Raw genomic sequence first — 25461 nt, forward strand, 5'->3', positions numbered from 1 at the left:
AATTTCAACAAAATAAGTGATATAGTTGCTTCAAATATTCAGTAAAAACTAAAATGATCTGTCATTTCTTTATTTTCTGAACAACAGTAACTCAGAGTGAGATTCAGATTCTGTTACCACAAATTACACATTTAAACACTTTCCAAATACAAAAAAATGTCCCTATCTATATATATAAATCAACAAGTGATTTTCTTCTCTGTTTTTATGCTCTGCCATTTCTCCTCTAATCATCACACTGTAACCTGTGACAGGCTGTTATGATACCACAACTATCACACATTCACATATATGGAGTTTTTACACTTAGGTTTACATCACCAAAGGTTTATGACAAAATGACTTGACGACACGGCGAGAGAGTAGAGGGAGAGACGCTGTGCTGCTGCCAGAGGAGCCGCTGAATGAGTTCCCTCTGAGCGGTAAGTCACTAAAAGAGTCTGAGAAGTAAAACATTAATGACGCCCTGCCCAAATGATGCCACATATTATTAAGACTAAAAGTTGTGTTATTAAGGGTGTGGCCACTTTGAGTGACAGGTGAGTGTTGTCCGTTGAAAAGTCACTACCATGGCGACAACTTTTATTAGGTAGCATAACCATGGCGTAGCCGTAGCTGTCACTATTTCAGTTTGTTTCTAATTCGTGTAAGTTGATTGTAAAAAGTTTGGTTTGGTTGAATTAAAAGACCTTCTAAGGCAGAGCTAGGCAACCTGCAGCTCTGGAGCATGCATATTTTTCATATTATTGATATTAGGTTGGTAGTATTTCTCTTCTTTCTCTCTTGTTTTTCTCAGACACTTGTGGAGGCGTGTCACTTTCAAAATGGCTTCTCAGTATAATCCATTGCTGTCACCCACCTGTGCTCACTTATTTATCAAGACTGGGTGACACCCCCTACCAAGCTTATGAAATGCTTGCTTGACTCCTGTCCACCCTTTTGCACCCTGGTGAAGACTAGAGAGTTGAAACTGGTCTGTGTTTTAATGAAAGCAGTTTTTTAACTCTTGTACTCCACCCCCCTTTTTTTAAGCAAAAACGCCTAAAATGACATACCCAAATTAAAATAACTGTAGCTTCTGAACCACTCTGACTACATGCATGCATGAGGTCTTGCCAGAAAAAAAACTCTCTGAAGTTTCTTGTGAAAGTATCAGAAACACTCTAGGTGATACAGAGACAGAGTAATGGGCCTTTGAAGTCAGTAAAAAATTAAAGATTTTGCCTCAAATAAAATAAAAAATGTTTTTCAGGATGAATAACTGTCTGTGGCTTCATCTGAGCAGGTAAATGACACTATGGGGCTGTAGGCACACTATCAATGAACATTTGTTTCAAATTTGAAGAAGATCGCTCAAAGTATGACTAGGGCTGGACGATTATGGCAAAAATAATAATCACGATTATTTTGATTGATATTGAAATCACGATTAATAAACATGATTATTCATTGATTTCAAAACTCCACCAAAACTCAACTTCAAATATAACTTAAAAGAACAGCCAGCAATAAATTAGTAACAAGTTATCAAGTAAAAAAAAAATAAAAAAAATAATAGTAAATTAAAATAATAATAGCAATAAAAACAATAAATAAAAATAAATACTAGGGCTGACCCAAATAAATTCGAAGCTTCAAAGCTTCATTCGATGGCACGGGATTCGATTGTGAATTTTTTTTGTGACTATTTGGCCTTTTTTTTCTTCCGTTTTTTTTGGGGGGGGGGGGGGGGGACCTTGAACGCAACACCATTTCCAACAAGGAAATAGAAAGCCTGACGTGCAATGAATGGAGACCTATTATCCTGCTTGAACACAGACAGCTAAATTCTTTCAACAATGTCACTCAAAATAATGATAAAATAGATTTTATTGATGTAAAATAATATGCTGATGGTGACATTTTCCACCGGTCCGCTGTGCACTGAGATGGTGTCAGTGACACATGCTGCTCTGAGTCGCGCATCTGTCTGCTTGCGCTGCAGTGCGCGCCGAGGGTTTTAATTTTTAGTGTTAAATCAAAAGTTAAACACTACTTATCAGCAACCAGAAGTGTTTTTTCATTTGTGAATATTTTTTATCTTAATTCTAGGGTTGCAAGAAACTATCTTTTCGCCATAATTTGTAAGTTATTAACTTTTTTGGACTTTTTTTTTTCGCCCCTGTTGCCTTGGGGGGCGGACACGACAGCGTGACAAACTTTGCAAACAATTTCCTTAGCTCAACGTCCGTCAACTTGAAGCCAAAATGTTTCCAGATGACTGAAGTTGTCCTACAGTGTACCTTTCTTCTCAACCAAAGGCTGTCTTTCTGCCATGTTCTCAATCGCTCGCTTCACATATTGATCCACACATGTCACACGCTTGCTGCTGCTGCACATAACACAGGTGCATTAACGGTGCTTACATACACGCCGCGCCGTGTGGCGCATTAATCGTTTTTCTTCGACTATAATGTTTTTATGATCGTGACAAGCCAAAATCGAAATCATGATTAAAATTTGATTAATCGTCCAGCCCTAAGTATGACCATTCTACAGTGTTTTTTCCATGAAAAGATCCAGGCGGAGCTCCAAAAGACAAGTCGATCTCTCGGCTTCAAAACAGTACTATCAGTGATCAAACAACACTCAGCCAGCTTCAAACATCGTACCTTATTGAAATCGTGTGATTATGATAGCTGATGTTGTTTATGACACAGAAACACCATAAAACATCACCAGAATAAAGCCATATGAAACGTGAAAGTTATGATCCCACTTTCTAGAAATAGTGGTAGTGGTAGGAGTGAGACTCTGACTTTTTGTAAAACAGCTACGTGTCCACTGACAGCTCTACATAAGATCGCGAGTAACCCTTTAATTTTTCCCGTCGAAAAATGGCATGACATGACTTGTCACCACTCATCGCGATTTTGGACTTTGTGTGTTTAGGCTGCTCTGGTGCGAAATACATAATAAATAAAAGAAAAACAATGTTATTTTTGAAAAGTCGAGAGCTTCCTGAATCTGGCAATACCAAACATCACATGGTTTGATGACATAATGCGCCTGGGAGATACCATTTAACAGAGGAGGAGGGGAGTGAGGACGTCGGCGTCCTGGTGGAGTTAGAGAGGTTAAATATAGGCTTTTTAACTTAATTCAAGTGCATCTGTTCCTGCTCAAAGGAGTGCTTGAAGTTCCCAAATTTTAAAAATGTTTTAACATTTTGTCAACTTAAATGTGGGTCGGAGCGATGTCTACAGCCTGGCGTCTTTCTCAAAAAATTTTTATTTTTTTTGATGAGACCTATTGATAGTGTTAATAAGCTAATTTAGACTAAATAAGGCTGTTAACTTTGTTATAAGGCTCAAATAAATTTTGCGGCTCCAGACAGATTTAATTTTTTTTTTTTTTTTTTGACCGAAAATTGTTCTTCTGGAAGTAAAGGTTGTCGTATGTTTAGTTTTCTCTGTAAGTACATTTTGTTTTGATGGTATAAGCCTGTTTTTTTCTCGCAAAAATCTACATTAGCTTTACTACTATCACAGTTAGCCATAGATGTAAATGCACCATGCTAACCAAGCTAGTAGCTAGCGTTAAGGTTAGCTGCAGCCTCTCGTCCAGATATGGTCACTGTTGGCTCCAAATATCAAAGATGCCAAACTCAAGGCTTCAAAACACGAGTCAAATTAAACCTAATGGGTGACGTCATGTTAGCTACCTCCATTATTTTTTCCAGGCTGTAATATAAGAGGCAATAATTGGAGAGTGGAATTTTTTTGTTTGTTTGTGTGTGTCCCTCAGGTGTTTTGGCTCAGGTGCACTGCGCTGTAGGGTAGAGTCACACAACTCTCACACACACACACACACCTCTCAACACACTAACACACACCATCATGCACGCTCCTCCTCTGTAACTAAATAAGCCATTACACTTCACTTAACCAATTATGTGCAAACTAAAGGAGGTCAGTGGGAGGCCAAGACACCTGAGTCACACTGCAGAGCCTCTCCTTCTAAAGTGCTGCAGCTTTCCCCTGGAGGACCTCTGGATTCAATACACACACGCTCACAATGTAGGTGCTACATCTCCCATTATCTTTCAGTAAAGCGCCCTGTCTTTCCTCTCCTCTCAGAGTAATGGGACTCTTATTCTGTTTGATCCCCCCTCTCCTCCACCATCTCCCTCTCAGGGCTTCTCTTACAGGAAAACACTTTTGAGGACACGGGCTTCTCAACAGCACTAAATTTACCCGTGCTTGATAGATATTGCTACTGTCAGCTGCTGTGTAGTTCCCCAGACTGAGACACAAGATTTGAGCCTATTACAGGAAACAAAACACAAAGAAAATAGAGCCTTTAATCCCGATTGAAGTGCTGTCAGGGATGTTTGGGAGCCCAAAGAGCTGAGGAACCAGGAAGGGAAAGAGGTGAAGGAAAGGGCGAGTGCATCTGTCGGACTTTACGCCCTGCCGTTGTGTTTTAGGCCAGGCGATGATTTTGACATTTAACACAATGCTCGGTGCAGCTGAGTGGAGATGTGACGGAGCGGAGTGAGGACAGCGTTGCGCCTCAGGCCCTCGCCATGACCACTTTGGCTTCTGTCCTGGCCTTTTACTGCTGATCATGTGACCCGCTGGACAATATTGTTAGATTTACTCACTTAAAGAGATATAAAGGACGGGCTAATAGGAATCAATATAGACTGTTTATATCCTGTACACAGCTCTCATATCATACCCTAGTGATAGAAATGATTATCTGATTAATTGCTTTATCATTTGATTAAAAGTACTTTTAATGATGAATTTTTAATGATTAATCTGCCACTGTTATTGATTTGTTAAGACATTTACAGCCCAGTCGCTATAAGACCCCGTCTCCACCACAATGTTATTTTTCTAGCTCAAAAAAAGCAAGGCCTTTCTTAAGAGACGTCCAGTGGGGAGTGTTTGAGGGTGCTTTGGAGGCACAGCATTTTTTCAGCTGAGATGCTTTGGTTGCGTCTGGTTGCTATGATACGGAAAAAGTAAACATGTCGGCACAAGGTGCAGTACTTGTTTTGGGTGAGGGGAAAGCTTAAGCATGTAGGCAGAGAGGACGGACCCACCTGTGTGGATTCAAGTGAGGAAATATTCATATATGAATATGTATGAGGTGCCATTGTTGTTCAGCACGTGTACATGTAAGATATGGCGGTTTGTCTTTGTGGTATTTGTTCCTTGTCCACTGTGATTGAACGGCTGGTTAAAAAGTGAAGGTGACGAGTGCAGCGTTTTATCCAAAGTTAAGCTGGGGAGGGGGGTTTAACGCTTGGTGCTCGGTGTTCAGCGTCACACTGCTGACGTTTGTAAGGTAGAGTAAATATGTAGCGCTCCCATTGCAAAGAATTTTAAAAATACACTGGCCTCGGAAAACAATAGCTTTGGTGGACACGGCTCCTAAGACTATGTTAGCATTACACATTTCTGCACACCACAGAAATATTTATTTAGTTTCTGTTCTTCCGTCTTGATTTGAAGGAGTCCAAACTTATAACAGTCAGGAGGATCTTACCAGGCTATTTTCAACCTAGTTGCCAGAGTAAATGTTGGCATTGTACATTTCTGCAAACCACGAATATGTTACACTTGTATGTTATTATGAAGCAAATATGTTAAAACCTTACCTTTCAACAACACTGTGGTTAACGTGTGGTTAGGTTTAGGTTATGGAAGTGCAGCAATGTGGCACTATCCCCGGTAGAAACACAGCAATGGGTTGTTAAAAATACCCAAGTTTAGAGGGTAAAAAGCAGCTGAAAACGCAACAATGATTTGTTGTTTGTTGGTCTTGAATAGTGGTCCGTAGCTTGGCATGTGGTTTTCCCTAGGTGTCACACCATTCACCATCCCCTCCACCTGCCAATGACGAGGCCAGCTCTTATTAGTGCTCCTCCTGACTAAGAGTTTTCCTAGTTGACCAACAGTCGTCATCAGGGTCCATCAGTGGACTAGTCTCCTGCATGTTTCTGATATGAATGTAATGATTAAATGATATATTTTGGTGGTTTGAGTTGAAGGTGTGAGAAAGAATAGTATCAGTAACATTGTTAACACTGTGCTACATTACAGAGAAATACAAAACCGTACTAATGAACCTTCATTAATATAGGCCTATATTTTATCTACAAGTGCACGTCACACACTGAGCGAGCCGCCTGTTAATGACGCTGTGGGCTAATGGGCATGTAGCTACTTCCATGTTTCAGATGATACGTCATGTTTGTAGTCGACCAATGAAGATGAGTTTACATATCACCTTGGGTTCGTCCTTCACCTTCTCAAAATGATCCCACACTTTGGATTTCCTGCCCGACATGTTATTAACTAGCCTGTGGAATAACAGCACGTTTATAATATTTATATATTTTATAATAAATACAAAATACAAATAGTTTTTTGCATGTCCGTCCTCTTTCTCTGTCACTCCCTCTCTTCCCCTCCACCCTCTACAGTGAACTTGAATGACTTCTATAATGAGCGCTGTTCCTCTTCCTTCTCCTCTCCCTCACTGTGATCCACGGTCGGCATTATCAGAAGCCTCCCTCCCGCGCGCTGCATAGCAACAAGCCGTCATGTGACCCAGGCTCCCTCCTCTCTCGTCCCCTCCAGGCTTTGAGACGCCAACTAAGATTTCCTCTGATTTTTGTTCCTGAATAAAGTTCTCCGGTCTTTTCATGCCGTTATAAAACTTTGTCGGGGCTGTGTCAAGACAATAAAATTCCAAGCACTAAATACGTGATATTTGTTTGTCTCTGCATCCCATTCTCCTCCATCCTTTCCTCCCCCTTCATCTTTTCCACCAGTATATCACTGATTAATTCACCACTATCATTTCTATCTCCTGTTCAGTCACCACTCCCCTCACTGTGGAGGTAAACACACCAGACTTCCCCGACTCCTCATCAGCAGTTTCTATTCTTCCTCCTCCTCCGCCCTCTTTCTTCTCTTTGAAGTGTTCTTGCTTTTAGCTTCACTTTCTCTCTCTTATCTATCTCTGTGTTTGGCCCAATCCCTCCTCCTCTACGCCGCACATCTACTTTGTATTTGACTTTGTGTATCAGGCTGCGTTTGTGTGGTTTCATATGAATGGGTTTGGTTTGGTTTGATCAATATTAATGGTGCTCCTGCTGTTAAGTAGAGGGAGGAGTATGAACATGCAGAGGATGAAGGCTCCTGTTTGTCTGGCTTTGTTAGAGACATACTGCTATGGAGGCAAATAAGAGACTTAAATATTTGAATTTTACCACTGAATACTTGAATATTGAAACTGAACTGAACTCACCGCATTGAGATATTTTACTTTGAGAAAAGCATGTGAATTTATTTTGCTCTGAATTCACCTCAAAATTAAAAGATTAAAATTTCTTCATATATAATTTCAAAAGCTGAAATTGTATATATCTTTTTCAGTGTTCATACATTCAAATCCAAAAAGTTCAAGTATCAGAATTTTAAATAAAATTTAAAAAAAAATTGGATCTAAATTTGTGAACTTTGGGGGAGAAAAAAAGTAAATAAAAACATTTCATGTCCTAATTTTGAAAAGGTATAGACATGTTAAGATCTACATTGGCCAATCTAGCAGCTAAATCAATTTTTGTTTTGTTTTTTAATTTATTTTATTGTTGTTTTTTTTGTTTGTTTGTTTTTTTTAGTTATGAAAGTTAAATTTTTTGGATTAAAATTCATTTTTATTTAATTTAATTTTATTTATTTATGAAAGTATGAAATTCAGAAATTCGTAAACATTGAAAAAGGAAATCAAATTTTGCTTTTGACATAGCAAATCAGGATATTTTATGTTATAATTTCAAAGCGGTATAGATTTATTTAGATCTGAATTTGACAAATTGACCAACCTTAATCTTTTTTTTTTATTTTGTTTAATTTTTTATTTTGATTTTAATTTTTTTTTAAATTGGGGGAAAAATGAAATTAAGCTTTTCAAATTGCAAATCAAGACATTTCATATTTTAATGTCAAATAAGTAAATTCACAACAGATGAATTCAGATACATGTTTTTAAAGTAAAATATTTGAGTGCTATGAATTTTTAAATTTGTATATTAAGTATTGGCAGTTAAAATTCAAATGTTTTGGTCTCATTTTTGCCTCCATATATTCCCTCCCCAGTATCATCTGCTCACAGTGAAAAATATTTCCCTGTGTGCTCTGTTTTTGCCTTCTTTGGTGTTTGTGCTGTGTGAATATACGTGTGTGTGTGTGTGTGTGTAATGGTGGAAAAACTGGGTCATGTTTACGTTGCGCCTGTGTGGGTGATGAGCACCACTGAGCGTGCTTCAAACCTGCATCTCTAATTCTTGTTTTTCTAATGTTCCTTTTCCCATTGAATCTGCAGTCGCCCCGTTCCCCCGAACATTTCCTCCCCTCATCTGGCTTCATGTCATGATTGCACCAGCTAACACCCCTATCTCTGTGCACATCTCCTCCCTCACCTTCCACACCTCCAGCCCTCGGCAACAGCGCGTACCATCCAGATTTAGTGAGTGCAGTGGAGTGCACATCTCCCCTCGCCTCCCCTCCCTCCCCCTCTCTTGATCTTGAATGACCATCGAGCGAGAAACAGACCGCGGGCATGATCACTCTGAAATTTGGACTCAGCAGCTGCATACTTGCAGGATGTGTAAAGTAAATACTGGCCAGTTTAGTGTCTGCGTGTTCTGACACAGCAGTGAATACTGACAGCGTTACAGGGGAAATTCAAGGCCAGGCGCTGCGTGTTTTACAGCCAGCCTCCATTGATTTCCTGCAGCAGCACTGAGAATCCATTAACCAAGAATAGTCCTGCTGCTCGCTTTGACTTTGTTTCAGCTTTTCTGTGTCTCTCTGAAGTAATGACGGCCAGTGAAGATATGTCCAACCTTTTGAACCTTGTACACTGACACGAATAAGTTGCATTTGTATGTTTCAATTGAAACTGGCAGGAGACCCCTACCAAGCTGCAGACCACTTGCAGATCACTCTTTGAGATAAACAACACCGCTTGTTTTTTAGGGATCTGTTGCTGTGTTTCCACCGGCTTTTGGGCCCCAAATGTGTGTGTTTTTAGGGACCCATCTGTTGTTTTCACAAACCTGGGTGGTTTTTTTTTGCAAACTGTGGCTCTTTCTTCAGTGACTGTTCAGCCCCGAAACATGGGTGTTTTTTAAGGATCTGTTGCTGTGTTTCCAGCAGCTTTTTAGGCACCAAAAGTTGCTGTTTTGTTGGGATCCGTTACTGTTTTTCCTGCAGCTGTTTAGCCCCTAAACATGGATGTTTTTTTAGCAAACTGTCGCTCTTTTTCCAGCGGCTTTTCAGTCTCGAAACATGGATGTTTTTTTGGGACCTGTTTTTCCTGCGGTTGTTTAGCCCCTAAATGTGTGGTTGTATTTAGTGACTCGTCACTGTTTTTCCAGTAACTTTTCAGCACTGAAACATGGGTGTTTTTTACAGACCTGCTGCAGTNTAGCAAACTGTCGCTCTTTTTCCAGCGGCTTTTCAGTCTCGAAACATGGATGTTTAGCCCCTAAATGTGTGGTTGTATTTAGTGACTCGTCGCTGTTTTTCCAGCAACTTTTCAGCACTGAAACATGGGTGTTTTTTACAGACCTGCTGCAGTTTTTCCCAGCGGCTTTTTATGCATCAAACTTTTTTCCTGCAGCTGTTTAGCCCCCAAACATGTGGGTTTTTTTGGGACCCATCACTGAATTTCCTGCAGTTTTTAAGCCCCAAAACATGGGTGGTTTTTTTTAAGGATCCGTTGCTGTTTTTCCAGCGGCTGTTTAGCCCCTAAATGTGCAGATGTTTTAGGGATCCATCGCTGATGTTCCTGAGGCTTTTTAGCCAACAAACATGGGTGTTGCGACCCATCACTGTTTTTCCAGCAGGGGTAGTGCCACGAAAGGTGTTATTCCAGCAGCTTTTTAGTCACCAAAGGTCTGTATTTTTAGGGACCCATCTGTGTTTATCCAGCGGCTTCTCAGCCCAGAAACATGGGTGTTTTTTTTAGGGATCTGTTGCTGTTTTTACAGCAGCTTATAAGGCGCTAAACGTGGGTGTTTTGTTGGCACCCGTCACTGTTTTTCCTGCAGTTTAGTACCTATATGTGGGTTTTTTTGGGGATCCATTGCTGATCTTCCTGCAGCTTTTTAGGCACCAAACATTGGTATTTTGTTGGGATCTGTTGCTGTTTTTCCTGCAGCTGTTTAACCCCTAAACATAGGTTTTATTTGGGGAGCCATTGCTGATCTTCCTGCGGCTTTTTAGCCAACAAACATGGGTGTTTTTAAGTGATGTGTTGCTTTTTTTCCAGTGGCATTTTAGGCTCCAAAGATTTGTGTTTGTTGGGATCCGTTGCTGTTTTCTTGCAGCTGTTTAGCCCCTAAACATGGTTTTTTAGGGACCTATAGCTGATTTTCCTGCAGCTTTTTAGCCCCAGAACATGGGTGTTTTTAGTGACCCATCACTGTTTTTCCAGCAGGGATGGTACCACGAAAAATGCTATTTTTCACCAATAAATTGCTGCTTTCCAGCTGAGTATTTAAAGCCAAATGCGATCTTTTTCTAATGATAAACAAGTGTTTTTTGTGCCTGAACATTACCACACATTAACAACAGTGTTATATCATAATAATAATATGCATCATAATAATGTGCAAATTTAACCTATCTGTAGTTTGCAGAAATGTACAACTCCAAATTTTTCTCTTGTGATTGAGTCGTTGTTTTGGCCTTTCCAAAGCTAGTGAGGCTGTGTTGAACGCTGCACACTGACCCATGCACACACACACATGTGCCCTCATTGAGTAATTACTGGTCTCAGCTGTGGGACAGGGAGTGTGTTACAGTGAGATTATTGCAGCTGCAGAGAAAAAAAGATTTAAGGTTATAGACCAATGTCAGGATACAATTGATTAAGGTCAGATAGTGTGAAATGGCACAACGGCAGTTATCGGACCTGCACGTTAAATCCAGCCTATTGGCACATGTGATCAATATCTGCAAAGCTAGTTATAGATCTGATTGATCAGGACATCCTGTGTGCGGTTAAGATAATGAAAACAGATAGATGAGATGGTGCTGGCTCTGTTTTGTGAGCTGATTGTAATATTTTAGTTGGTGAAATGAAATTTAACTCTTTTATTTGGTAACAGAGTCACAAGCTCCGGCAGTGGTTTTAGCAGACGGGCAGGAGAGCGGCTGAAAAAGCCAGGCGTGATCAGCTGTGAAGTTTTCATCAGTTTTCACCAGATGTGTTCACTCAGTGCAGGATAAAGTCTGAGTGATGTTGCACAGGTGTAGAGATAATCTTTACTTCATGATCTTGCACCTTGCACCACCTAACAGCAGAAAGGAACCTGCCTGCTGAAGTTAGGGACCATTTTAAAAGTACATGTAGAATGGCCAAGAGAGCTTTTAAGATTTTTGTCAGTAGCTTTCACCAGAAAACAGACAAGTTAGTTAAAGTGAAACTACATAGTTACCTTCATCTAAAGCACCAAAAGGTTGGTAAATGCCTGTAAATAGTTGGTGCCATCAAGCAGGATGAACCACAGCTAGCTAGCCAGCTTTAGCGCTAAGTGAAAGTAAAATCATACCTTCTCCGAGGGGACTTTCACATCAGGGACCTGGGCCTGGACATGGACGTGGCGAAACATTTTAGCGTGCTCCTTCCACCATAAAACCTCAAAACGATCCTCCTTGGGTGTCTTGAACTCGATGTAGGCTGCCACCTCATCCTCAAGCTGCAAAGTTTCATCACTTGGGTCCTCCATGTCGGTGATGAATGTGACTTGTGTCATAGACTTTCAATGTAAAAGAAATTGCGGCTTGCATTTGTGCCCATGCCCCTGAGTTGATATACATATTTTTTTACCCTTGTACCCAACCCCGTGCAGGACTCTGATTTCGGCTGTTACTCGCACACAGAACAAATCAATCCTTCCTAATATGAAAACGCCCCAAAACAGTGGACAGCCCACTGACCTCAGCTGCAAACCAAATTAGTCAGATTGCTCCTTTAATTCAGATTCAAATGATGCCCTCCTCAATTTCATCATGTGCAGTGCATTTTGTTGTGGATGATGGCGGGAGGGTCCTGTTAATTTTTTATTTTATTTTATTTTTGTGTGAAGCAGGAAACACTGTAATGTTAGAGGTATTTGTACCACCTTTGCCACTCAGTGTGTCACACAGTGTCTGTGCATCTTCAGCTCACTGTGTTGATCTCAGCCAGCTCACATCTCTACACTGAGTGTCAATGAAGGTGTGTGTGTGTGGATGTGTGTGTGTGTGTGTGTGTGTGTGTGTGTGTGTGTGTGTAGAGGCTGGTGCATGCTGCTCACATGTGAACCCATGTGACCATGGCTGAAAGGATGGGGTGGGGGCTTCATCAGACAGCAAAGACAGGATGTTTGCATTTTGTTTGTCCTCTCCTCTTTCTTTCATGCTGTTTTTATTTGCATTCATGAACATGCCCCTCACTACTTTGAAAACTGAAGCACATTATGCTGCACGTGTTGTAAAAAGCCTTTGCATTAATTTCCCTGTAGCAGTGTGAGTGCTGTAACAAAATAAGGAGATCACTTGAACACAAAAAGCTGGCTCGATTAACTCCATAATGGTGTGTGTGCGCTGGATACAGTAATATTGTGAGCGGTGTGAGTGTGTGTGGAGTCCACAGGCAGATCTAAGGTGACTCAGTGAGGTAGTGACTGCGATTAAGCGCCCCTAAACATAATTAACTGAGGTCATGAAAAAGTGAATGTTTCCATTTATTCTCATTTATCTCGTCTTTTGTCGCCACTGTTCTCTCTAACTTTGCCTCCCTCTCATCTTGTTCCGCACTCTCTCCGCTCATTTCTTATCTGGGCTCAGAGGAGGCAGACAGGGATGGATGACTGAGGAAATTGAATTCTCCTTATCGCTGTTGTGCCTCTGCAGTGAGCCATGCATTTGCACATGTCTGCTCCTTCTGCACCTATACGTGCAGCTGCAGCATGCACATATTCATGCACACAGACACAGATACAGCACACGAACATGACAAACATGATCGCAGCCTCCTCTGTTTACATGCATCTCTGTGTTTGTCTTCATAGCTGCCGAACAAGCAACAGGAAAAGTCTGATCCTGACCACCACCTCCCCCACGCTGCCTCGCCCACACTCCCCTCTTCCTCTCCCTGGACACCTCGGTACGTAGACTAACACATCACACCTCAGCTGTGATTATATGATCTTCATTTATTAACAGGAGACAGACGAACTTTTATAGCTTTCAAAATATTTATGCAAGAAAGAGTCACAGTTTCAAAGTGCTGTACAATAAATTTTAACACATTTAAAACACAAGGAGACTGAAACAAACTAATATGTCATAAAATGTCACCAAAGTCAAAGATTAAAGAATTAAAATCAATAGGACAGCAATTAAATAGAGCAAGCACACTAAGGCAGCCAAGTGCAGCCAGACCAAATGGAACAAATCCTGATAGTGACACGAGTCATTTCATGGACGTTGTGATGCTCAAAAAAATGTATCCACTGATTTACAGACGTCTCTTTCACAATAGAGTGCCAAAGTCACGCCCCTTCCGGTGAAGCTCATGGGACCTTAGATCGGAAAAAATATGAATGGCAGTGAATGAGGAGAGAAATATTATCTTTTGGTCCCGTTTGAGTTGTGACATGAAATCCAAATCGTCGTTAATGAATTTAAAACATAAATTTTAAGGTCAAGAAAGTCATACTTTGTGGTAAAACTGTTGAGATATAAGCTTTTTAATTAGAAAGACTCAAGACTACACAGGAGGAGGTCGCGTATGTGACGTCATAGCTTTCGCTCGCTTCCTGCAGCTTGGAGTGACTGCAACCTGGCACAAAACACACAGACATCTTCAATCATAAATCGATTAATCATAAAACAGTGGAATTTCAGCGGGGAGGCCAAGCTGCAGGAAGCGAGCGAAAGCTATGACGTCACATACGCGACCTCCTCCTGTGTACTCTTGAGTCTTTCTAATTAAAAAGCTTATATCTCAACAGTTTTACCACAAAGTATGACTTTCTTGACCTTAAAATTTATGTTTTAAATTCATTAACAACATATTTAGATTTCATGTCGCAACTCAAACGGGACCAAAAGATAATATTTCTCTCCTTATTCACTGCCATTTATATTTTTTCCGATCTAAGGTCCCATGAGCTTCACCGGAAGGGGCGTGACTTCGGCACTCTATGCAAGTCAGTGCTAAAAAGTCTTAATGGCTGCAGGGCATCATGTGACAGTGTTACAATGTTTGGCCACCAAGAAAATTGGCGTCAAAGCCTGGTGCACTTCCTGGGAGCATGATAATGTCTCTTCAGTTCTCGTACACTAACTGTTTCTCCTTTTTTTTCCCAGTCTTTATACTAAGCTAAGCTAACAAGCTGCTGGCTGCAGTCTTTATACTAAGCTAAGCTAACAAGCTGCTGGCTGTAGCCTCACATTTACCAAACAGACATGAGAGTGGTATCTTCTCCTCAAACTCTCGACAACAGAGCAATAATAAAATATTTCCCAAAACGTCAAACTATTCCTTTAGTTAACCGAATGCTGCTGATTATAAAACAGAGTCACATGCAGAATGATTAACATCTTTGTTAATCCATAAGAAGCCACTTCTGTTTTGAGTGTCTTGATCTAAAGTTTTCAGCTGACTGACTTTGAGTTTTGACCTGATTTTGGAAGTGACCAGGACCTGACTAAGGCTCTCTAATGTTGGGTGCCACATACTCTCAAATCCCAAAATAGACAAAGAGATTGCGCAGGTTTTACATGGTCTTTACTTGGGCTGCTCGCTTAAATTAGCTTGGCTGAGTCATTCGTCTGTGAGAAAGCCCCTGATCACATCACTCAGTCCATTAATCAAAACACCCACATTACTGTCCACAGACCAAGGCAGAATAAATAAAAAGCTTAAACTACAAAGCATTCGTCGGTCTAAAAATCAATGACAGGCCTTTATGATTTGTAAAAAAACTAAATCAATTTCACAGCCTTTTACCCCTGAAAACCCGACGCAGTGATTGTGAGCAGTCACACTGTTGTATTGAACCACAGATCAGACAAGTCTGGGACAGCTTTACAGCTACACATCTCAGGGACAGAGAGGAAACTGTGGTAAGAAGGTTTAACGTGTGCTTAGTTTCCTCTGCTCACAGAATAAATCTTCTTCTCTTCTCCCTCTCTTGTGTCTCATCCTCTGTTCATGTCTTGTTGTCCCACCAGGAAGCAGCCCCCTGGACAGCCCACGAAACTTCTCTCCCAGCAACCCTGCACACTTCTCCTTCGCCTCCTCCAGAAGGTCTTTGCTTCATATCCCTACATATGTTGAGCGTGGTCGCACATGTTGACTCTCACTTGTTTTTGTGCCGGAGACGTGACAGGGACAGAACGTGAGACAGACGATGGGAGGGCAACAGAAGTCAGGTCAGCGTGAGACAAAGGCAGGAGAGGAGAGGGAACAAGTGAGCGTCAGAAGACAGAGGAGGTGTAGATCTGTTGTTGTGTGAGGTCTAACACATCCCGGGGAGCAGAAAGCAACCTGCTGCACCCGCAGTGTAACAGGCTGACTCATGTATGACAAGGCCAAGCCATTACATTCGCAGTGTCTCTGTGTTTATTCACGCTGCTCTGGTGACACTCTGTGTGTTAGTGTGTGTGCTGATGGGTGGCCATGAACGTGTGTGTCTCTGCATATTCATGTACTGAGTTTGGAGTAGAAGGTTTTTAGGTTGCTTTATAAATTAACAACACTACCCTGTTTACATACTGTTGTGTGCCTGTAGTCTGGAGCTGTTTTTTTGTGGTTTAGGCTTCTTAATTCCAATGAAGCACAATCGAAAAAGGATAGTTCAGATGTTTTTGAAGTGGGGTTCTTTGAGGTACTTATCCAGAGTCAGTATAAATGGAGGTTGCCAGTCAGCACGCCCCCAGGTTGGAGAAACAGGCAGGAGTACTGACATGGAAGCTGTACAGCTGTGGATGGGGGCAGCTTCAAAAATAAATTAAGCCACCCAAAAAGATCATTATCAGTTTAGGTGTACACTATATTTAGAATATTTTCACCACTTTACCTTGCTGTCAGACAGCAATTTTCAACATGGAACTGAAGCTTTTATCAATGCTCTTTTTGTCTGTCTCGGACTCCTTTAACAAAAAAAAGTTATTTTGCCTTGCAAAACACGGGAGCCACTGGTCTACTGCTGTTTGTGTTGCTGTGTGACTTTGGTTTTTAATGGCCCAGACACACCAAACTATCAGCAAAGAGCTAGTGGTAACGAAGGTCGTCCCCTGTGCTTCGGCCAAAAAGTTGCACTTGAACACACCGCAGAGACTACAGCTGATGGCCAAAGCGCACGTACATTATATGCCTGCATGAGAGGAAATCACTCTCCGCACCAGCAGGTGGTGGAAATCTGTATTTGTCATTAAAAAAGGGAAACTAGAAGACTGATGGAACAGTTAGTTTTGAGCCATTTGTTTACTTTCCTCACTTCTGTTTTTTCTTCTCTCACACTGAGCTGAACTGTCTCAGTGCTTTCACTCTCCAACGGGCTCCTCCATCTAAGACGCCATTTAAACATGCTGAATCACCCCCAAAAAAGTTGCAAACAATAGGGCGACAGATGCTCACTGATGGCCTAACATTGACCAACGGCAGACCATCAGCTTGGGGTGTCATGGCGTTTAGAGCAGTGGTTCCCAACTGGTCCAGATTTCTCCTCAAGGTCCACATAATTTAATATATTTAGCGTCATACCTGTGTTTGGCCATGTCGTTGAGCTAGTTTACTGTCTCTGTCAAGTAGCTGTCTGTTAGTCACTCACTCTACAGCAGGAAACAGCCCTTCAAAATAAAAGCTCTGCACCAGAAATTCACCACACTTTAAAATAAAGTGGGGTTTTTACACACTTGACACGTTTGTTAGTCACTTGCAGTCCATTCTAAATGGACCCGCGACCTACCAGCTGGGAGCCACTGCTTTAGAGGATTAGTTTGGATTCACCAAAGTCACACAATAAGACAAACTAACTAACTGATGTAGGCAGTGGTAGACCAGCAACCCTATTTTCTGCAAGGTACAATTACCATTTTTGTCAAAGGAGTCTGGTGGCTTTGACGAGAGTATAATTAATGGCTTCAGTTCCCAGACAGGTAGGGCTGTCTGACAGCAAGGTAAAGCTGTGAAAATATTATAATAAATATATCCACACTTCAACCTGATATTGATTTTTTTAGGTGGTTGAAATATGTTTTGCTACGGCTCCTGTCCACAACAGTACATTGCTTAGCTTCCATTGCAGTTCTCCTGCCTGCCTCTCCAGGTACGACAATATAGGTAGGTAATATATGGATAAGTATCTCATACAATGCCAATTTAAAACATCCGTGCTATCCTGTTAATGCTTCAGCATACTGATATTTTAGAAATAAATGTTCCTCCATCTTTGTGACAACAGTTTGGGGAAGACCCTTTTACTGTTTCGACATGACAATGCCAATGTGAAGCCCTTATACCATATTTAAGGAATCCAAAGTGACTGCAGTCGTGGTCTGGCCATGGTAGATTCATAAAAAAGGCGATCCTTCACTCTCATGCATTCCATGTATGTAAGAAAGCCAATTAGACTGTTATTTACCTCTGTCTCTCCTCAGTCAGACACAGTGTTGGGAGTGTAAATCCTCTGTCCTCATTTATCAGATCCGTCTGCCTGCCTGTCACTGAGCGGGCGAGGCACACAGAAGCACAATGAATGAGTCTTCTGTGCTCTCCTCACTGAAAAAGGCCCCTGGGACGAACCAGAGGTGTTATAAGTCATTGGTCTGCTGAATGACATTTTATTAGTGCAGCTGAAATTATGTTGAAGGTTATCAGATATATTATTTCACAGGTAACAAAATACCCATTGGTATTTTAGTTCAACCCATTTCTTTCAGGCTCTGGAGTATTAAAGACAGTTAAAGCAATAGACTGTTTTCCCAGCAGACATTTTGACATGGCATAGTAGGAAAAGCGCAGCTGTTTCTAATCACACTAACGATGGCTCTGCTCATTCAAGTGTCCTAGTGAGAGTGACTTTGAGCCAGCGTGCACAAATGGCATTCAGCCATCATTAATTTAATTATTTAGCCCATACCTGTGCTTTTCTTACTCTCATATGTCAGAATATCCTCCGTGAACAGGGCCTATACAGCCAATCTGACATGATCTGGATTTTATGACAAATGTATTCATCTCAGTGGGATTTTAAGTGATGTATTATTTGTGTTCTCCACAGAGCGGACGGACGACGATGGTCTTTAGCATCTTTGCCTTCCTCTGGATATGGCACCAACACTCCCAGCTCAACGGTAAATAACTTCACTCTTAATTAAAGTAACTTAGACAAATATAATGATTTTATTAAAAAATATATATCATGTGTTACAGAGACAAATAAACCTTCCACAAATATGTGCAAATTGCTGTGATGCTTATTTTTTCTTTATTTGAAATGATCTGCCTGTTCATTGAGAGGGCATGAAAACTAAAAATTGTCAGCTAAGAGTAATCACGTAAACAAACAGTTGAAATAGCTAAAACTAATGAAAAGACAGTTGAAATAGTTAGCTTAAAGTAGTTAGCTAAAAAAAATAAACAGCTAAAATATTAAGCTAAAAATAACAAAACAGTTTAAATAGTTTACAATTTGTTAGCTAAAAGTAATGAAACCGATAAAATGGTTAGCTAAAAGTACAGAAACAGGTGAAAACATTAGCTAAAAGTAATTACACATTTGAAATGGTCAGCTAAAACAAATGGATGAACAGTTGTAATAATTTGCTATAAGTAATAAAACAATAAAAATAAAACTACTGGATAAATGGTTGAAATAAGCTACAAGTAGTAGAATAGCTGGAACAGATAGAATAGTTAGCTAACAGTAGCTATGTTTCCATCCAAAAGTGATTCGAATCATTGGGAAATGCGCATTAAAACAAATATGAATCCTGTGTGTTTCCATTAAATGTACGGACTTTCCGCAGAACTGGAAACAAAACAAGTCTCATATTCTTCTTCTTCTACATTTCGAACATAACTGTTTCCATCCCCCGTTTTGCGAATCAACATTTTTTCGAATCAACCAAAACCCGGCTAAAGCGAGCGTATTTTAGTTTGTGCGAATCAGGGGATTTTAATTCGAATTTTGGCGTTTCCATCATAATTTTCCGATGCGATACTTCTAGATGTGCATCTAAACAGGCTGATGGAAACATGACTAGTGATGAAACTGTTTGAAAAAGTCAGCCCAAAATAATGAAACAGTTGCAATAGTTAGCTAAATCTATTGGATAAATGGTTGAAAGATGTTTGCTTAACGTAACAAAACAGTTTTAAAAGTTAGCTAAAAGTAACAAAGCAGTTTTAATAGTAATGAAACAGCAGTTGTCACGAACCGGGCCGCACGGCCATGACAAAGAGGGAGACACATACACAAGGAAAGCCAAAGCAGAGAGGGTCGTCACACAGTAATGAAACAGTTTTAATATTTAGCTAACAGTAATGAAACTGTTTTGATAGTTAGCATAAAGTAATGAAACTGTTTTGATAGTCAGCTAAAAGTAATAAAACTGTTTTAATAGTTAGCTAAAAGCAATACAACTGTTTTGATAGTTAGCTAAAAGTAATGATACTGTTAAATTGTTAGCTAAAAGTAACAAAACAGTTAAAATAGTTTGCAAGACGTAACAGATAATTGTCTGAAACCTCTAGCCTCTGCCACTCCAAGTGGCAGTAATACCAGTACAAACTTGACCTTGAACTGAAACACTGAGTTCAGTTGTAACAATATTCACTTTTAAATTATTGGTAGTTTTGTAGTAACATTGAGTTTATATCCATGAGAACATATTTGGAACATGCCTGCTGGTGTTGGTGTTGGAGTATGTAAGCTCTTCTGACTGTGGGGGTATGTCAGACATTAAACATTGTAAACCACTGTCATAAATTACTGTAATTAGCACCGATCTTCAACAGAAAATCAGAGTAAAAAGTTGTTTCAGTCCTGGTGATGTTTCCTGGGAAAAGCAGCGCAAAAATGCTACTTACCAAGACGGTGAATAGAGAAATGAATCGGTACAGCCACCTACAGTAAAACTAGACATGAATGAAAGAGACAAAGAAAGATTGAGTCTCCAGTCTTGTTCCATCCACCCTTTTAAGTCTGACCGTTTTCAATTAGTCTGTCACCCGTGAATGATCAGGCATCGATCTTTGGGTTAGCAAAATAAGTGGAGGAGGTCCAGGTCTCATTGCTTTGATGAAGGCAAATGAGGAGGTGAGACAGATTGATGGGTCTGAACCGAGGCTTACTGGACACCTTCATTAACATTTAAACTCTGTGTTTGTCATTGGTGGTGTCCACAAGGCTGCAGGTGCTGTAATAACTGATCTATCTGTTGCTTCAGATGTTATATTCAGTAGATAAATAAGAGAGGCAGTCGGTGTTGATCACATGCTGCATTGTTGGCAATTAGTTGTCTTGAATTTTCTGGCAGGTCTAACTCCACCCACTGCAATATCCTTGTTTCCCTTCCACATCTGCCAACTTCTCCCTCTCCCTCTCCCTCCCCCTCCTAATCCCCCCCACCCTTGTCTGCTTCCTCTTCCTCCTCCACCCTCTGCCTCCCCTCCTCTTCCTCTTCTCTCACTACAGTCCTCCAGCTCCTCTCAGGAGCGACTGCACCAGCTGCCCTTCCAGCCCACCATGGACGAGCTCCACTTCTTATCCAAGCACTTTGGCAGCACCGAGAGCATCACGGATGATGATGGGGGCCGCTGCTCTCCACACATGCGCCCGCGCTCCCGCAGCCTCAGGTCAGCAGCAGCAGCACCACCCATGAGATTAAACAGCAGCTTCAGCTGCCCAAAAGCACTATCCTCTTTTTAAGAGCAGATTTAAAGGGGTTGCCCCTGCTTGCTTGTTATTGCTTTTATATAACCTCCTGAATTTTCCGGTTTTAAAGCTGACATGTCTGACCTACGCTTAAGATCTGATTAGCACTTGAACCAATAAATACAGAAGGTCAGCGCTGTGTGTTTGTCAAGACAAGCTCATCCTTAAAGTGATAAAGAAATGAGATATTCATTTTACAGATAAATAATTGAATCTATCATTAAAACCAGTAGCTTATGTGGGCTGATGTTAACACATTTTATAGATGTCGCCCTGTAACGGCCGTTTTGCTGCCTTACTTTTACCTACTTGTGATCTTATACATTGTGCTTTAGCTTTATCATTTTGTTTTGCAAAAGTTGCATGCACCTAGCTCACTTTAAATAAGATGTAAAACTGGTACTTCACCTCCCGTAATGTGAGCTGAGGTGACAGTTGTGGAAAAGAAGAAGTCAGAAAGTAAACAAACCAACTCTGTAATGTGAGTTTCAAAGCAAGCTTTAGTTGCTAACAGTAGCTAATATTAGCTAGCATGAGTTATTGGTTATACCAGACCAAAACAGCTGCAGCAGAAAAAACATGAATGTATCACAACCCTAACTAAAATGTAAATAGAAGCAGAATGCAGTAATTTGTAAATGTTTATGACCTCTTCTATTGAATACAGTCCAAACACAAGATATTAAATTCATTCATTCATTTTCTGCAACTGCTTATCCTGTTAGGGGCCAGAGGGGGGCTGGAGCCTATCCCAGCTGACATTGGGCGAGAGGCGGGGTTCACCCTGGACAGGTCACCAGACTACCACAGGGCTGACACATAGAGACAGACAACCACTCACACTCACATTCACATTTACAGACAATTTAGAGTCACCAGTTAACCTGCATGTCTTTGGACTGTGGGAGGAAGCTGGAGCACCTGGAGGAAACCCACGCTGACACAGGGAGAACATGCAAACTCCACACAGAAGGGCTGTCCCATCACAGGGTTCGAATCAGTAACCGTCTTGCTGTGAAAAGTTGGTTGAAATATCTGTGAGTGAGGGTACCTTCAGACTTTTTGGTGCGCATCTGAGGGTGATTGCTGTGTTCTCACCTGCCCAAACGAACAGGGCAGGTGTGAAAGCACCATTAGTCTATGAGCCAAGCTGGAAATTGTGGGCGGAGCCTGCAAGAGAAAAACTTTTTCTGGGGCGTGTCTTGATATACATGAACTCTTAACGTTCTCATTTTATTGTTATTTACAACACAGAAAACAGTGTATAGCTGAATTTTCATTCCATGTTTTTCTGCCCCCACAGCCCAGGACGTTCCTCCTCCTGCTATGATAATGAGATAGTCATGATGAACCATGTGTACAAAGAGCGCTTTCCAAAGGTGAGACACACACACACACACACACACACACAAAGTTACTTCATGATAAACATTATATTCCATAAAAATACTTACAACAGTGAGCACATCGAGCCTACAGAGCATTAATCTTTCAAGCCACAGTAACAGTCTAATCCCATCCAGTCAGAGCTCACATATTAGAGAAATAAAAAGGGAATATAATTTATGAGTGAGCATGTTCAAAGATTTGAGTTTAACAAATACACAGTAAACACAGTCGTAACCAAAACACAGACACAGTTTTAAAAACAGAGCCATGGGGGCTGCTAAACCATAGCAAACAAGATTATGTGGCTCTGCCGAGTCGCGATACGTTCACCCTGTCAGAGAGAATATTAAGTTTAGTCACTGCACTTAGAAATCCTGCCACAGCTACGAACAGTAAAATACAATTCTCCTCCTTTCACTCTCTCTGTGGTCTGAGGTTGTATCAAAAGGAAATAGGTTGATGGCTCCCACCGAGATAAAATCAAGCTTTAGGAAATTGGACATTATAGTTTGAAGTTCATTCGAGGTAAAAGCTCTGGGGGCTTGTTCTCACACAAGTCAAATGGAAAAAATGAGGCCTCAGTGAAGTCATTGTAAAGCAGCAGCAGAGCCACACTGTTTGAGCCACAAATGAAATTTCTTTCTGAACTTTCTGTCACATACCTCTGAGTCTTCTTAAGAAATTCAATCTCTTTCTAAACTTAATCTGTCGCTTTTACTTTCACTCCCTACTCTCACGTCTCTTTCTCTGCGCCCTAACATACTGCTCCTGTTCCCACATGCTGCCCACCTTTCATCCTCCCCAAGGCCACGGCACAGATGGAGGGGAGGCTGGCCGAGTTCATCCAGGCTTTCTCTCCTGAAAATGTTCTTCCACTGGCCGACGGAGTCCTCAGCTTCATTCACCACCAGATCACTGAGCTGTCCAGAGACTGCCTGGCCAAATCCCGAGAGGGCCTCATCACATCTGTTTACTTCTTTGAGCTGCAGGAGAACCTGGAGAAGCTCCTTCAGGATGTGAGTTAGAAAAGATATAATGTCAACAAAAACTCATATAAGAGCGATTTTAGAGACCTCTGGCTGCTCCTAAATACTATTAACTTCATCAGGATGTGGTGTCAGTTACTTTTGGGGACCAAAAATGTGTCTGTAGCATCAAATATAGAAAACTGTCAAGTACCACAAAGTAACAAAATTATGGTTTTGAAGAAAAATATTTGTGTCTGCATTTAAATGATCTGTACTACCTGGTCTAAGGCGGATGGTGCAAGTGTATTTAGGGCGTGTCCATCTCTACTTTTGCTACTTAAACGGTGCATAACCTGGGTGCAAAGTAAGACGCAAGGGTCAAAGGGGATGTATTCAGTCCCTGAATTAATCACAGGTGTGTCTGGGGCGTTAGCATCAGTTCAACCAATCAAATCACAGTGTCATCTCCCATTCCCTTTTTTCTCCACTATACTTAACCCTATGGGCCCGAACGACGCATAGTGCGTCCAAATTCACACCTGTTTTTCTCTGTGGATTTTCTCCGCGATCGTGCGTCATAGCGAGAAGCCACGCATATCACGTGAAACAGCGGAATCATAGCTTTCCGACAAGGCCAAGCACTTGTCAGTAGTCCAATGTTTTCACAGCGAAAAAAAATGATAAAATTACACTAAAATGATGTATAACAGAGCTTTCATACAGCTTTGCACACACATTACTCTTGGATGGATTACTCGCGAATGCAGGGTTGCACAGAAATGCCACGCATATCACATGAAAGCGCAGGAGCAGAGCTTTCCAATGATACCACACACATCATTGTGCTGTCATCCCATCATGCTATAAATCCAGATTAATTGCCTACAAAATAAAAACCTGACGAATTTCTTTACAACCCATTATACAGATCTTGTTATCAGTCACTTCATATAGTGAGGAATATCGTATCTTACCACGTCTTAGGCTTGCCTGTGTTTCTCCCTGTCTATCCACATTTGTAGTCCGGCTTTCAAGATGCAAATATCTCCATATTGTCCAGTTGACACTCCATCAAACTTTGTATGACAAGACCAGCCACTTCACCTTTGCGCACCCACACAACTGTAGCCTAATTATGCATGCTGACAGGGCCGTAGTCACCATATACATTGAGGGGGACATGTGTCCCCCCCCCAATGCCCAAAAGTGAAAGAAGTGACAGAATGTCCTACCATCATGGTTCTTATATTGCCAGATTCCAGAGAGTCTCCCCTCTTCATATATGGCAGAATATGTCTTTTTCCAACTTGCTATGCTGAGATACATGTAAAAATGTAAGAATTTAGGCACACAGATTTGTTTTTTTCATTGATATAAAAATTAATATAAAATACAGGCACATGGTAGGACATGAAATGATGGCAAATCTGGTTAGCCCAGATTGTCTTGAAAAAAACAAGATATAGCATGTGTATGTAGCCTTTATAATGACTGTGATATGAGCTTAAAAGTAAAGGCAGTAAAAATACCCCAAAAATGCCTAGGGCCCATAGGGTTAACTTTTGTTGTGTAGGATCTGGTAACCAACAACTCGGTTTTATATATCCAAGTACTTCTATAAAAATGAGCTGCTTGGCAACCAGACCAGGCCTCTAAAGCCCCGTTTTCACCATTCAGACATGGTACCTAGACCCTAGTGTTTCCACTTAAACAGTCCTCTTAAATGTGGGCGGGGTTGTTGTCACTCACTGCTCCGTCCAGCACTCACTGTATTTCCTCCTTTATCAGTCTGCACCTGGTTTATCGTCCACAGAACGAGGCTGCACGCCCACATTTTCAGAACAAAACAGAACAGGCTGCAGTGAGAGTCTCTCTCCATGGGATATTTAAAAATAGCAGCTTTGTGCATTTAGTCCTTCTCAGGCAAGCTCAGGGGTTTAGTGTTGCTGCAGCCCACAGGAACGACACTCCACAGCGCTTTTTTTTCTCAGAGTGAGGATTAGAATATATGCAGTTCACATCAGTCGAAATTAATATATATAAACTCTTGAAGATCCACTCATTACTAAAAGTGTGTGTCATATAAAAACTAAAGTG

At 41.0% G+C, this 25461-nt stretch overlaps 1 protein-coding gene across 1 annotated transcript in view; it reads left to right on the forward strand.

Annotated features, from left to right (window-relative positions):
* The window catches only part of LOC126405458 (microtubule-associated serine/threonine-protein kinase 1-like), a 71696-nt gene that overhangs the window by 22928 nt on the left and 23307 nt on the right, over nucleotides 1–25461 (forward strand). Inside the window, exons 3-8 of the mRNA XM_050069199.1 lie at nucleotides 13127–13221; nucleotides 15297–15372; nucleotides 18350–18422; nucleotides 20768–20928; nucleotides 22311–22386; nucleotides 23203–23412. Of these exons, the coding sequence (XP_049925156.1) occupies nucleotides 13127–13221; nucleotides 15297–15372; nucleotides 18350–18422; nucleotides 20768–20928; nucleotides 22311–22386; nucleotides 23203–23412 (691 nt within the window). The remainder of the gene's footprint in view (nucleotides 1–13126; nucleotides 13222–15296; nucleotides 15373–18349; nucleotides 18423–20767; nucleotides 20929–22310; nucleotides 22387–23202; nucleotides 23413–25461) is intronic.

The sequence above is a fragment of the Epinephelus moara genome, chromosome 18 (assembly GCF_006386435.1).
Source record: "Epinephelus moara isolate mb chromosome 18, YSFRI_EMoa_1.0, whole genome shotgun sequence".
NCBI classification, from domain to species: Eukaryota; Metazoa; Chordata; class Actinopteri; order Perciformes; family Serranidae; genus Epinephelus; species Epinephelus moara.